General features: G+C 34.2%; 1 protein-coding gene and 1 long non-coding RNA gene across 2 annotated transcripts; both read left to right on the forward strand.

Moving 5' to 3' along the window:
- The first annotated feature begins 1937 nt into the window (after window positions 1-1937).
- On the forward strand, window positions 1938-4774 carry LOC102601653 (myosin heavy chain kinase B-like). Its single transcript, XM_006359421.2, has 2 exons — window positions 1938-2596; window positions 3852-4774. The coding sequence occupies exons 1-2, from the start codon at window positions 1967-1969 to the stop codon at window positions 4581-4583; spliced, it is 1362 nt and encodes a 453-aa protein (XP_006359483.1). The 5' UTR covers window positions 1938-1966; the 3' UTR covers window positions 4584-4774.
- Window positions 4775-7227: 2453 nt separating this feature from the next.
- Window positions 7228-7977, forward strand: LOC107063030 (uncharacterized). Its single transcript, XR_001475020.1, has 3 exons — window positions 7228-7325; window positions 7494-7547; window positions 7675-7977. It is a non-coding gene; the product is annotated as an uncharacterized lncRNA (long non-coding RNA).
- Window positions 7978-14162: the final 6185 nt, after the last annotated feature.

The raw sequence follows: 14162 nt of genomic DNA on the forward strand, positions 1-14162 counted from the left end.
TATATATATATATATATTAACAAAGAGTGATAAAACATTTACCGGCATTAGTAAATTTTCATTGGATCCAGTGTCGCTATAGTCTTTAGGGACATTTACAAAAAATGTTAAATCCCGCTAAAGATATATTTTTAGCGGCAATTAAGCTATTGTCGCTAAAAATCATTTTTAATATAGCGTACCTATCCATACATGATCATCATTCTCCCCAAAAACCTGGGTATTTCCACTCATAAAACAAGTCAAATTTATGCGGAAAAAAAATATAAATATGACCAAAATTCCAGAGACACACCTTTACTAAACTAAGGTCCAACGTGATATCAGAGTAAGGTTGCAACTATGAAATTGACAAACGACAATAGAACACGAAGAGGAGGAATATGAGTTCTTTTTAGGGGTGGAATCTATTTGAAAATACAAAAATGAATGAGTTATTAGAAGTTTTCGTGATAAGCTTACAAAGAACTTTGAGCAGGAGACAAGGGTCGAACTTCCCTTTACCCTACCTGAAGCCCCATCGCAAGGTCTCAATTTTCCTCTACCAAAAATAGTTGGGCAGAGAAATCAACATTGCTCATGCCCAAGCCAACGTCCCCCAGTATGCCAATAGCAAGAAAGGTCAGAACAAAAAGAGAAATACCGCGAACAAGAGTTAGGAGATGCAACCCGAGGTTGAGTCAAACGAAGAGCTTACATCCCAAGAATTATCTGCCACTAAGGCGAGCTAGAATGATGTGGAGGTCCAACCCGAGGACGTCTCACTCGGTAGAGAGTGGTTTATGATGGTTAATGTGGGAATGGATATCCTCGAGATATTTGTCCAACACTTGGGGGAGGTGGAGGGTATACCCTAGGGGTTTTTTTTAGAGTGTATTAGAAAAAATAATGCATGCATTAGCCTTGTGTATTACTAGTACCTTGTTTGGTACTCTTTTCCAACGCATTAGTTATACACTCTATAGTGTATTAAGGTGTGTATTGCTAATACCATGGATTTCTAGGTATTAGAAATGTAATGATTTTAATGCATGCATTAGCATGATCAAAGACCCAATTGCCCCTCAAAACCTTTTTTACATCTTTTCCACCATAATAGTGGAGGGTATCTTTGTAAATTAAATTTTTCATGCAATGCATGTTATTTTTTTATGCATCAAACCAAACGATGCATAAATATAATCTATGTATAATTAATGCAAGCATAACTAATACATGCATTGCTAATGCAAGCATTACTAATACACTCTATTTAGCATTATTCTTATAACTCAACCAAAGTTCTTGAGGGGCATACTCTCAAGGAGATTGAGAACATTCGAAGTGACTTGGAGGGGTGTATGCAAACCGAAGTATATATGATTCATCGTTACTTCCTTGGAGTGTAGGCTCATGGAGGTGTTGAGCACTAACGATGCCATGAAGGCAAAGGCTGAGGCACTCAAAGAGCAGGTCGACGCTGGCATAACTGAGGTAGCCAGGTTTGTTGTCGTACGTACTGCAGAAGGGCTAAATTCTCTAATACTCTTGCAATGTGTAAATATGGTATAAACATTTCTTATGACCGTAAATACATCTCTAATACATAATTATACATCATATATACTGATATACATAATTATGCATTATTTATACAATATCGATACATTACATATACATCCAGCTATTTTTGTTGATTATTTTTATCACGTGTATAGTTATGTAAGAAACCCTTAGATTTATTACTATAGGGATCTATTTATGATGTGTAAGACTGTAATATTTTAAAATAATAATAGTTCAAAATCTATTTTTATGTCCATTACATAAACTCTTGTACAGTTGTTTTCTTCAGTGTATAATTTGTGGGGTTGTTGATAGGTGAGAGCATTAAAACTCATTAAAAACACTACATTACATCATAATCTTCAACTCTTCATTATAACATATTTCTTCCTCTCTTAGTAGTAGCTAGCTAGAGACACCAATGGCTTCACCAATAGACCTTGAACCTCCTAATTCACTATCTTCTTCTGCTCCGTCTTTCGCCATAAGACCAGATAATAATAATAATAATCATCTCAACAACAGCTTCTTGCGAAGCCTCTCAACTAAAGAACCTTTGAATTTCTCCGAACAACTTCCCTATAGTCCGCCTCGTTTAAGCACTTCAGCACTCCCTTCCAATACATACTCCCAGCCTTCAACTCCTCGTCTTTCGTTCACACTTAACAATCCATCAACAAAGTCAGTAGATGAGGATCACCCGGATTTTCATCAAACGAGTTATAGGTGCATTTCCTCTGTCCTGAAAAAGGACGGACAGATCTTGTCCGTTGCTGTATCCAACGGTCTTGTATACACGGGGTCTCAAGCTAATCTAATACGTGTGTGGAAGTTGCCAGAGTTTACTGAGTGTGATCATCTTAAGACCAGGGCATCGTCCATGGTGGTTTCGTTACAAGTGTCGAATGACATGATTTACGCAGCCTATGGTGATTGTAAGATTCGAGTGTGGCGGAGGACTTGGGAAGGTGTAATCAAGCATGTACGAGTTGCAACTATTCCGAAGGTTGGGAGTTATGTTCGAAGCTATATCTCCGGTAGAGATAAAATGGTAATTTTCCTCCACAGTTATTCAACATTATAATTTTCTATTTTAATATTTTTTGCGAAAATCTTAAAAGAAAGATAATATGAATCGAACATAGTAGTTAAAAGTTAATGCGTACATTAATGGTACAGTACTGTAAGATGGCATACTGCTTCTCTCACTGTAATACTCTGCTGGAGTAACATGCTGTAGCAATTTTATTATGCATATAACAACTTTTTTGTTTGTATGTGATATGATTCTATTTAGCATAGTACGCTTCAATTTGAAAATCTGTATAAAGTTGAACAAGTAGACACATACGTCTCATATTACATAAATACAAATTAGTTCAAATGTATTTCAGGCGAACTGACGAAGTCATTAATTCGTATTGCTCAAATTTTGAATTTTTTTTGTGTGTGTTCTTATTGGTCTATTAGATAGTTAAATTAACCATATAAACTATGTCATTTCTATTAATTATATGCGCATTTGTCTCAATGAAATGTAAAACCCTAGGCATTTTCTACTTGAGGTTGATCCGTATAACTAAAAGAGATGACATATTTTATGTGGTTAACTTAATTACCTAACAGGATTCGAATCAAAATATATATGCTCCAGAAATTTGAATCGAAATTGTCTAATTAAACCACTTTATTAAAAGTTTGAGATGTTCGATTGGAACAAGACTTAATTCAAACATCTAATTAAAATATTCAGATAATGACTATGTATTAAGCCTTTTGGAAATCAGTTGAACTATCTTTTTCAATTTTAAAGCTTATGTCCCAAGGACAAATAGAAAAACTCCTCAGCTGGTGCAAATCTTTATGTCATTAGGTAGCTATCTATTCAGAATATCTGTATTTGGTTTGAGTTCAAAAAAAAGAAGTTGAAGCCACTATTGCTTTTGACATTTCCAGCACTGTATTAATTGCAGCAAACTAAACAGTGACTAGGACAGTTCTGGTAGCATATTTATTTCTAGCACTGTATTAATTGCAGCAAACTCTCAACAGGATTTTTTCCATATTTAGGGCTCGAACTCGAGACATCTAGTTAAGGGTGAAACAGTCTCACCAATGCACCACAACTGATGTTGGTTGGTAGCATATTTATTATTACATATGCAACTACAGCTTTCTGATTAAAGCACTGTAGGCATCTAATTTAATGCATTTTTGAACCATTGAGTTTTTTGTCTAACCAAAATAGTTCATTATCTTCTACTGTATAGCTAGAAATATTAATGTATTTTAATGAATTATGACAGATGAAGCATATGGGACCAATATCATCACTAGCAATTAACATATCAGATGACATTCTTTATTCAGCTTCCCTTGATAGAACAGTAAAAGTATGGAGAATTTCGGACCTCAAATGCATAGAAACAATCCAAGCTCATAACGATCCGATAAACGATATTGTTGTTGGTGATGATGGTGTTCTCTATACTGCTTCTGATGATGCCACGGTTCGTGTATGGCGTCGTAATTTCTGTAGTGGTGATAGGCCACATTCCCTCACTGTTACCTTACCAGCAAAATGTTCACCAGTAAAGACATTAGCCTTAACAACTGATGGTGGGGTGCTTTATGGAGGGTGTAGTGATGGTTACATTCATTATTGGCTAAAAGGTTGGTTTTCAGGGCAATTACAATATGGAGGTGCACTTCTTGGACATACACATGCTGTTATGTGTTTGGCTAGTATGGCTAATTATTTGGTCAGTGGTTCAGCTGACTCAACATGTAGGGTGTGGTTTAGGGAGCAACAAGATTGTCAACATGTTTGTGTGGCCATTTTGCAAGGCCATAGAGGGCCTATTAGGTGTGTTGCCGCGTTCCCTAGACTAGTGAACGAGGAGAATGAAGATGGTTGCACCGTTTGCACAGGAAGTCTTGATGGAGTACTCAAGATGTGGCGTGTGAGACGCACTAGCATTAGCGATAAGGGCAAAGGTTCTTCACAGAATGCTTGCGAATATTTTGAAATCGCTTAAATGTAGACACCCTTTTTATTTTTTTCTTGCAATATGCGTTGTTTTTAACCAGAGACGGATTCAAGATTTTAATTGTGACAATATATAGGTACAGATTTGCCCTGTTTTCAACATTGAGATAAGAGTAAAAGTGGCCAATGTATTCTTTATACCATGTCCTCACAGATTGAGATCCAGCAACATATCAACTAAGCAAGTAAATAAATATTCTAGTACTCTTTTTATAGTTAATCTTCCTTTTAATTTGTATTGTAATATCTAAATTTACTATCAGTTGACTTTGTAATCCACTGTATATACTTTTTCCTATTTTTACCATTTTTAATTCCTCTCTATACCAGGGGGACTGAGTTGTAGCACATTGTACTAAATCCATAACCAATAACTTTTCCGGGGAGTTAATGTTTTGCTTACTCTCCAGATTCAACCTCTCTACCTCCACGAGATAGTGGTAAGCCTTGCGTACACTCAACCCAGAGGCGGACCCACCTTTATTAGTGGGGGTGCACGTGCACCCGTTAACTTTGGAAAAGATCATGTGTATATATGTATATCTATCTTGAGAAACTGACAGAAACTAGGACAAAATTAATAGTGCACCCATGAGGAGCATAGGAGTGCTCTTGTGCTGCTGGTACAAGGCAGAGGAACCACCTACGAGACCTGAGTTCGAATCCACTTAGAGTGTTATTTGATGCACCTGAAGTCTTCAAAAACTGAGTTCACTTCGGACTCTACCCTCCCCAAACCCCATATGTGGGATTTCATTGGGAATTATGTTGTAGTTGTAATTTAAAGCTTTTAAAGATAATTCAACATAGTATCAGAGTAAACGACCCCATTTATATTAAGACAACACGAACATTAATGAAAAACTGAAAAATGTATGCCCTGCCACTTCAACATGGTTACTCAGCCTTGTGACATTCTTGATTGTAGAAAGTAAACATTATAGAATGGGAGAACTTGCTAAGCTACAAACAAGATAAAATTGAGACAAGCAATAATTGTCTGCTTAAGCCAATTTCATTAGCTGAGTTTCGAATCGTCTGTTCAACTCCTCTAACTCTGTTGCTGGCTTTGTTGTGGCTGCAACTGCGATTCACTTCCTGCACCAGAATCTGAATGATTGCTGTGAGATTGCCTTCTCTTTCGCAGCTGACAAAGAAAGTAACATAGTATCTTTAAACCGATAAGCGATCCTATAATTATGAGAGCCGAGATTATAAGTGATCTGGAAGAAGAGTGTTTGCACCCAAATATGATGCTTACACACACCATAGAGTATTCAGAGTTTAGACCCTTTGAATTCTGAATTGAGAATACGTGATCATATATTGTATGTCATTTCTGCTTGTATGTAAATATAACGAACCTTCCTGGTTACTGTATTCCTAACGTGCTCATACTATTTGGTCATAACCTTTTCTCCTAAATTAAGTATAGTATTGTTGAAACTTTGAAATTTGCGTCAAAAGTTGGCAAAAGAAAAAGCTTTTTTCGTTGGAATTGTTCTGTCTACACGAGTGCTGCTTCCCTTTTGCAGATACCATATTTAAGTACTAATTAATTTGGTGATATTATAGTTGAGATCATATATAAATTATGTTCATAATTGCTTTCTCCTATGGTTAATTCGAAAGCAATAAAATTAAAGCATATGCATTTCCGCTAGTGTTTGAATTATGCTGAAAAGTAACAAATTATTGATGGAAAATGAATCTTGTGTTGAAAAAAAGAAGAAGTCTTTTGAGAAAAATAATTAACAGTGACAAAAAAAGCTTCAATTTTTTTAAAAAAAACAAAGTGATACAAGTCTTAATTATTGATTAGAGATGATAATTTTAAATTAGTGTTAATGACACTAATTTTAAAACCCTCAAATTTTATTATTTACATAAAGATTCTATTTTTTTCCTTTGCATCCCTCTGCTTCCCAACCCTTCTGTCGTCACTAACACCTCCTCTACCACCTTCTTCTCCTCCTCTTACACCATCACCATTGTAACACCTTGTATTATTCATATGTTGATTCTATTTATATGATACTTGACAGTCTTATCGTATAGGTGAGGGATCAAGGTTCTTATATGAGCAGTGATGATTTGAATTAGATCGGAAGGTGTTGTAATGCCCCACACATTTCAGTATGTACTGCCAAGTATCCTCGATGAAAGTATTTAAACTCAAGATAGTAAAGTGATAATTGAGCCTAAAGTTCAAAGTTAAGTGTTAAGCCAAGGCAAAAGAGATTAAGATTAAGAAAATAAAATAAAATAGTGAGCTGATTGTTTGACTTAATTACGCTACTAGGTGCATCACCTACTTGAGCTTTATAGATCTAATTAAAGGGCTCAAGGCTGATGGATCAGATTTAGGCCTATGTCATGGACTCATTTGAGGCCCAAACTAGGTAAGAGGGAAAAAAAATGAAAAAGTGCCCAACATTCAAATCTGCCAAGGCCCGATCTAGTTAAGTCCAACTAAGAAAAAGACAAGTAGGTGTATTACCTACTAGGTGGCTGAAAATGGAACAAAAAAAAGGGAGGTTCTAGAGGATTTTTTTTCAAGGGTCAAGAAGGCGCCATATAAGACCAATATAAGCTGGTCTTTTCACTCATTTTAAAACTTAAAAAGAGTCAGATTTAACTCTAGATATCTCCATTTCTCTCAAGGCTTAAAATAACAGTCTTAAAATTCCTCCTAGGATCCTTGAAGAAACCCTCATATCTGCAAACCAAGGTAAGAGAAAATACTTATGGATTTAACTTAATTCTCCCATAAAAGACTAGAAAAACATATTATTCATGCTTAAGTATAAGTATAGAGCAGAATTTATCCACAAGCTAACTACTCACTTTTCTTGGTTATTAAGAGACTTTTCTCTTCTCCCTTTATACAAGTGTGAAGGGAAGTTGAAGTTCTTGAAGAATTTAAGTCAAAGGACAAGTTACAGAAATTGAGGTAAGGCTACTTCCCATTTATGTCATTCCTTAAATACAAATTTAGGAGGAGAATTTTGTATATTTTTGTCAAGAATTCATGAATGGATCAGAATCCTTGAACTCAATATTCTCTTATTTTGATGTAGGATTTGTTTGAGGTTGTTAATGATTGATTTATGTGTATTGTTGATGGTGGGAAGCTTGGTGATCTTGACAAAGGATATATGAAGTTGTATTAATGTATAAAAGAAGGGTATAATGATTTACCAGTTGTGTAAAGGTTGTATGAGTTTACTATCTGTGAAGTGTTTAACTATTGTTTTACGAGGCTATAATGTGATTAGTTGCTAACATTAGTTTCGTCATGACTTATATTGTAGATTAACGCCTTAAAGGGGAGGCTGAAATGTGGTAGTTGTATTGATCAAGAAACAAAGTATGTAAGATTATTCGATTCAATATTCCTTGATGTGAAAACTGATATTTGTGATTAATATCAATGAAGTGAGTTTTTTCAGCCCTATTCCTAGAAAAGGAAATATAGTGACAATGTACGATCTCCAACATAGCTAACGATATTTTCTCCTCTACATTTGTGGATTACTTCAATATACGTTCATTACTCTACATTTGTGGATTTATCCTTTTATGTGCTAGTATAGAAATGGTATTCACAACAGCAAGCTTGGTGAATTCCCCTCTTAGTCAATTGAAGTCAATCGCACCATTTAAGTTCCTAAGTAATTCATTGATGTTACATTGCTTCTTATGCCATTGGTATTGTCTTAAAGTGATTATTCACATGTCTTCTATTACTGGTCCATAGTTCCGAATCACAAAAATGATTATGACCACCAAAATAATAATCTCAAAGATTATAAATACTTAGTGAAGTAATCTGAATATTTATGGGTGACAGCCTGCGAAAAAAGCCCAGCATGAATCGATCTCAAATTGTATATAAGGTGGCCGCCCAGACAGAAGCCTAGCATGGATCAATCTTAATATGTGTAATTATTAGGACAACATCCTTGGGGTTAAAACGGCTAACATGGGTCATCCTTTTCTACCACTAATCAGTTGATCATTTTTATCACATGTCTTACAAATATTATAAAGCACAAAAAAGTAAAGAAAAGAATGTAACATACACGATCCCACAAAAGTAGGAAAAATGTGGTATTTTATTTTGATCTATGCATTTATATGTTGACTTTTACATATGCTATTGCCTTACATATTTAGTATATTCTTTCGTACTGACGTCCCTCACAAGTGACGCTACATTTTATGATGCAGGCTCAGATACTCCAATTAGTAGAGCTTCTCAATAGAAGCACATGATACTCAGCTATTTTTTGTGAGCTCCAGGTTGATTCGGGGCATTACTGAGTCTTTAGTATATGTATTTTGGTATTGTATTGAGGGTAAAGTGGGCCCGTTCCAACTTGTCTATTTCATAGAGGCCTTTTGGATTAATGTATAAAGTGGAGTTATATTTGATTCCTTAACAGTTGTGGCCTCAACGACCAAGTCATGTACATAAATTTTGTGCATATGTATGTTGATTTTTTACAACTGTATCTTATATATACTTGTCAAAGCTTCATAATTGTCATAGTTATACGCATAGAGAGTACAAGTTATCAGTTGGTTCTCTCAGGCCTTTAAGGAATTGGGTGGTTGTCCGTCTCAATGGGATTTGAGGTGTGACAACCACCACTGCTTTTTCTTTTTCTTTCTCCACCAACACTATCACTGCCTCCTCTTTTTCCTCCACCACCGCCACTGCAATAAGCACAATCTCCTCCTTCGACGCCACCACCAACACCAACACTTTCTTTGTCAGTACAATAACCCTCCCCTTCATCATCTACTCCTCCACGCCTCACTTTCTGTTAGAGAATTAAATAACTGTCAAAGTTGTTGCAACAATATATTCTAAATTTTTTGTAACAATTTCAATTAATTGTTGTAAATACCCAAATAATTATTGAAATTGGTGTAACAATTCAAACAATTGTTGAAGTTACTACAGTAACTATGATACCTACTAGTGCAACAACCATCGTAGTAACTATCATAGCTACTACAACAACTATCATTGTTGTTTAATTCTCTACAGATTTTCTTCAATAACTTCAAAAAAATCAAATAAAAAAACTCTTCAATATTTTCAAAATTCAAGAAAAACAGTTCGTAAAAATAAGGATAGAAAAAGATCGCAATAAAAAATAATAAACATCGACGATGGCAGCAACAAAAATGACAAAGAAGAAGACGGTGGAAGAGAGAAATCGGAAAGAGAGAGAAAGGAAAATTGTAAATTAAAGATAATGAAAGAGGGAAATTCTCAAAATTCGAAATTTAAATTAGGAGAGAAGATTTTTCAAAAATATTGAAATATTAATATACACCTCAGTTTTTAATTACTCTAACTAAGTCTACCTTTCATTTAATTTCATTTGACCAAGTTGATGTCATCAATTTTAATTTCAAGACTTGAATAACACTTCTACTTATTTCTCTATAGTCTTTTGTGATATGAGTTCATGTATTAATTAAAATATCAGTGCAAAGATGTATATTTGCATTTGTTCATGTACTAGGGAATAGGAAACTACTTCTAATTAAATTATGATACATATACTAAAATAGGTACATATTAGAAGAAATTTGATAAATATCTAGGTATTATAAGTTGAAATATAAGTCAAGTTGGTGAAAAAATATACTCATTGTTCTAAAATAAAGATAATATATTAAAACTTGAATAGCAAGATTAGAGAAGAAGAGATGGAATATTATGGCAAGCGCTAAGCAAAGAAAAGAGGAACAAAAATAGTAGAGGAAGGGAGATCTAGGAAATAGGAAGTAGTGTTATAAAATAAAGTATAATTAAATAACAAAGAAATGGTGAAAAAGAGCAACAATGTTTTTCTTCCAATCTTTCAATGCATTTGTGTCTACGTATAAGATGAGTATATATAGAAACTAAGTATATCTCTAATCCTTCAAAGTCATGAAGGAGATCTTCTAAAGTCATGCTTAAATCCCTTATAGTCATGCTCAAATCTCTAAAAGTCATGAAGTGTGGATTTTCTACATGACATCCACATTTTATTATTTACTATACTCTCCCTTGGATGTCCAAGTACAAAATAAAATCTAGAAAAAAAAAGTGTACATAGTTATTCTAAATACGCATTGTTTGCTGCCTCATTAAAAACCTTATCAAGAAAAAACCCATGGGACAAAAATCTTGATTAAGAGAAAAAGAGTGCAACGCATATTTACTCCCCCTGATGAAAACATCATTTAATATATCGAAGATGACCCATTCCAATTTTGTAACTCAATTTCTCAAAGGTTGAAGTTGGCAATGCCTTAGTAAACATATCTGATAAATTATCACTTGAACGAACTTGTTGAACATGTATATCACCTTTCTTTTGAAGATCATGAGTGAAAAAGAATTTTGGTAAAATATGTTTTGTTCTATCTCATTTAATGTATATTCCCTTTAGTTGAGCTATACATGCAGCATTGTTTTCATACAATATTGTTGGAACATCTCTTTCCAAAGAAAGGCCACATGTTTCTTGAATGTGTTGAGTTATTGATCTCAACCAAACACATTCTCGACTTGATTCATGAATGGCTATTAACTCTGCATGATTTGAAGAAGTGGCAACCATAGTTTGTTTTGTTGAACGCCATGATATAGTTGTACCACCACGTGTAAATAAATAGCATGTCTACAATCGACCTTTATGGGGATCAGACAAATATCTTGCATCTGCATAACCAATCAATTGTGACTTGGATTCATTAGAGTAAAACAGTCACACATCAATAGTCCCTCTGAGGTATCTGAATATATGCTTAATCACATTCCAGTGTCTTCGTGTTGGAGAAGAACTAAACCTTGCTAAAAAACTTACCGAGAAAGCTATATCTGGTCTAGAATTATTAGCAAGATACATTAATGCACCAATTGCACTAAGATATAGTATTTTAGCACCAACAAGTTCACCTTGATTTTCATGAGATCAAAATGGATCCTTATTAATATCAAGAGATCTCACAACCATCGGACTACTCAATGGGTGTGCTTTATCCATGTAAAATCTCTTTAATATATTCTCAGTATATGTTGATTAATGAACAAATATCTCATTTTCAAAATGTTCAATTTGTAGTCCAAAACAAATTTTTGTCTTTCCGAGGTCTTTCATTTCAAAATTCATTTTCAGAAATTTAAATGCCTTTGAAACCTCCTCAGGGGTCTCAATGATATTCAAATCATTAACATATACAACTGTTATGACAAATTCAGATCCAGACTTTTTCATGAAGACACAAGGACAAATTGGATCATTTTTAAATCCTTCTTTTAGCAAATATTCGCTAAAACGATTATACCATATTCTTCCTGACTGTTTCAATCCGTATAAGGATTTCTGAAGCTTTATTGAACAAGTTTCTCGAGAATCATTGTATGATTCATGCACTTTGAATCCTTCATGAATTTTCATAAAAATATTGTGGTCCAATGAGCCATATAAATAGGCAATGACCACGTCCATTAGGTGCATTTCAAGATTTTCATGAACTGCCAAGTTCATTAAATACCTGAATGTAATTGCATCTACCACAAAAGAATATGTTTCTACATAGTCAATGCCAGACCTTTGCGAATATCCCTAAGCCACAAGTGGTGCTTTATATCTTACGACTTCACCTTTTTTCATTTCGTTTTCGCATAAAAACTCATTTGTACACACTGGCTTGACACCTTCAAGTGTTCGGATTATTAATCCGAAAACTTCACGTTTTTCAAGTGAAGTCAACTCTGCATGAATTGTGTCCTTCCATTTTGGCCAATCATTTCTCTGTCTACATTCATCGACAGATTTTGGTTTATGATCCTCATCTTGTTGCATTATTTCAGTAGCAACATTATAAGCAAAAATGTTATCAACCATAACATCATTTCAGTTCCACTTTTTTCCTGTCGAGACATAACTTACTGAAATCTCTTCATTTTTATTATTTTCAGATATCTCAACATTTTCTATTGTCTCATCATTTGTTATGTCTTGAGGCTCTCCTTGAGCACTCGCTTTCATATTATGATCATTTTCTCCTTTTCTTTTTCAAGGATTTTTATCCTTAAAACCAATTGGTCTACAACATTTCAGACATGCTCTAGACTCATTTGCATTAAGAGATTGTTCTATCGAAATATCAACTCGAACTAGAGCATTTGTAGATGAAACATGAGATTTAGTATAAAAGGTAAGTAAATGCATCTGGCAATTGATTTGCAAATAAATCATCTTTTAAACCTCTTGTTCACATTGATTTGTTCGAGGATCTAAATGAGATAGTGAAATTACATTCCAATCTATCTCATTTTCCAATTGCTTTTGTTTCTCCCCTAATGTTGGGTATTCAGATTCATCAAAATGACAATCAGCAAATCTTGTTGTAAATAAATCTCCAGTCATAGGTTCCAAATATTTTATAATAGAAGGAGATTCATACCCAACATATATTCTCAACCTTCTTTGAGGACCCATCTTTGTGCGTTACGGTGGAGCAATTGGAACATATACCGCACATCCAAAAATTTTAAGATGGAAAATATTTGGCTCCTTCCCAAAAGCCAACTGTATTGGGAAGAAATCATAAAAATTGGTTGGCCTTATGTGCACAAGTGTTGCTGCATGCAAAATAGCATGCCCCCCATACCGAAAGAGGAAGTTTTGTCCTCATTAGTAATGGTCTAGCTATCAACTGAAGACATTTAATCAATGATTCTGCTAGACCATTTTGAGTATGAACATGAGTAATCGGATGTTCAACTATTATTTCAATGGACATACAATAATCATTAAAGGATTGAGATGTAAATTCACCAGCATTATCAAGACGAATTGTCTTTATAGTATAATCTGGAAATTGTGCTCTCAACCTTATAATTTGAGCCAAAAATCTCACAAAAGCCATGTTGTGAGTTGATAATAAGCATACATGTGACCATCTTGTAGATGCATCTATCAAGAACCATATACACTACTAAAAAACTGCTAAAAAACGACGGAAGAAAAAGCGACGGACAGCGTCGCTACAAAAAGGCGACGGATTAAGAGATGCCATCCGTCGCATTTTAATTAAAATAATTATTTTTAAAATTATTTTACAAAAAGCGACGGACTGCATCTCTTAGTCCGTCGCTTTTATTAAAAAATAATTATTTATAAATTAAACGATAACCACGCTGTCCGTCGTTTTAATTTATTTTATTTATTAATTAGTTTTTTAAAAAGCGACGGACGGCATCTCTTAGTCCGTCGCTTTTTTGGGTCAAAAATATCTAGTCAAACATTTTTAAAAAGCGACGGACAGCGTCTCTTAGTCCGTCGCTTTTAAAATAAATTTTTTTTAAAAAAAATAAATTTAAAAGAGACGGATGGCATCGCTTAGTCCGTCGATTTTTTTCGCGAATTTTTGCTAATTAATTATTTTTTATAGATAGCGATGCAGTCCGTCGCTTTTTATTAAAAATAATTATTTATTAATTTAAAAAAAGTCACGCCGTCCGTCGCTTTTTATTAATTTTAATTGT

Source organism: Solanum tuberosum, unplaced genomic scaffold (assembly GCF_000226075.1).
Source record: "Solanum tuberosum cultivar DM 1-3 516 R44 unplaced genomic scaffold, SolTub_3.0 scf00297, whole genome shotgun sequence".
NCBI lineage: Eukaryota > Viridiplantae > Streptophyta > Magnoliopsida > Solanales > Solanaceae > Solanum > Solanum tuberosum.

Excerpts from the sequence above, each read along its gene's own strand:
- LOC102601653 (XM_006359421.2), top strand. The coding sequence starts at position 1,967 with ATGGCTTCACCAATAGACCTTGAACCTCCTAATTCACTATCTTCTTCT. Across the intron at positions 2,597-3,851 it reads TCTCCGGTAGAGATAAAATG|ATGAAGCATATGGGACCAAT; the intron begins GTAATTTTCCTC and ends GAATTATGACAG.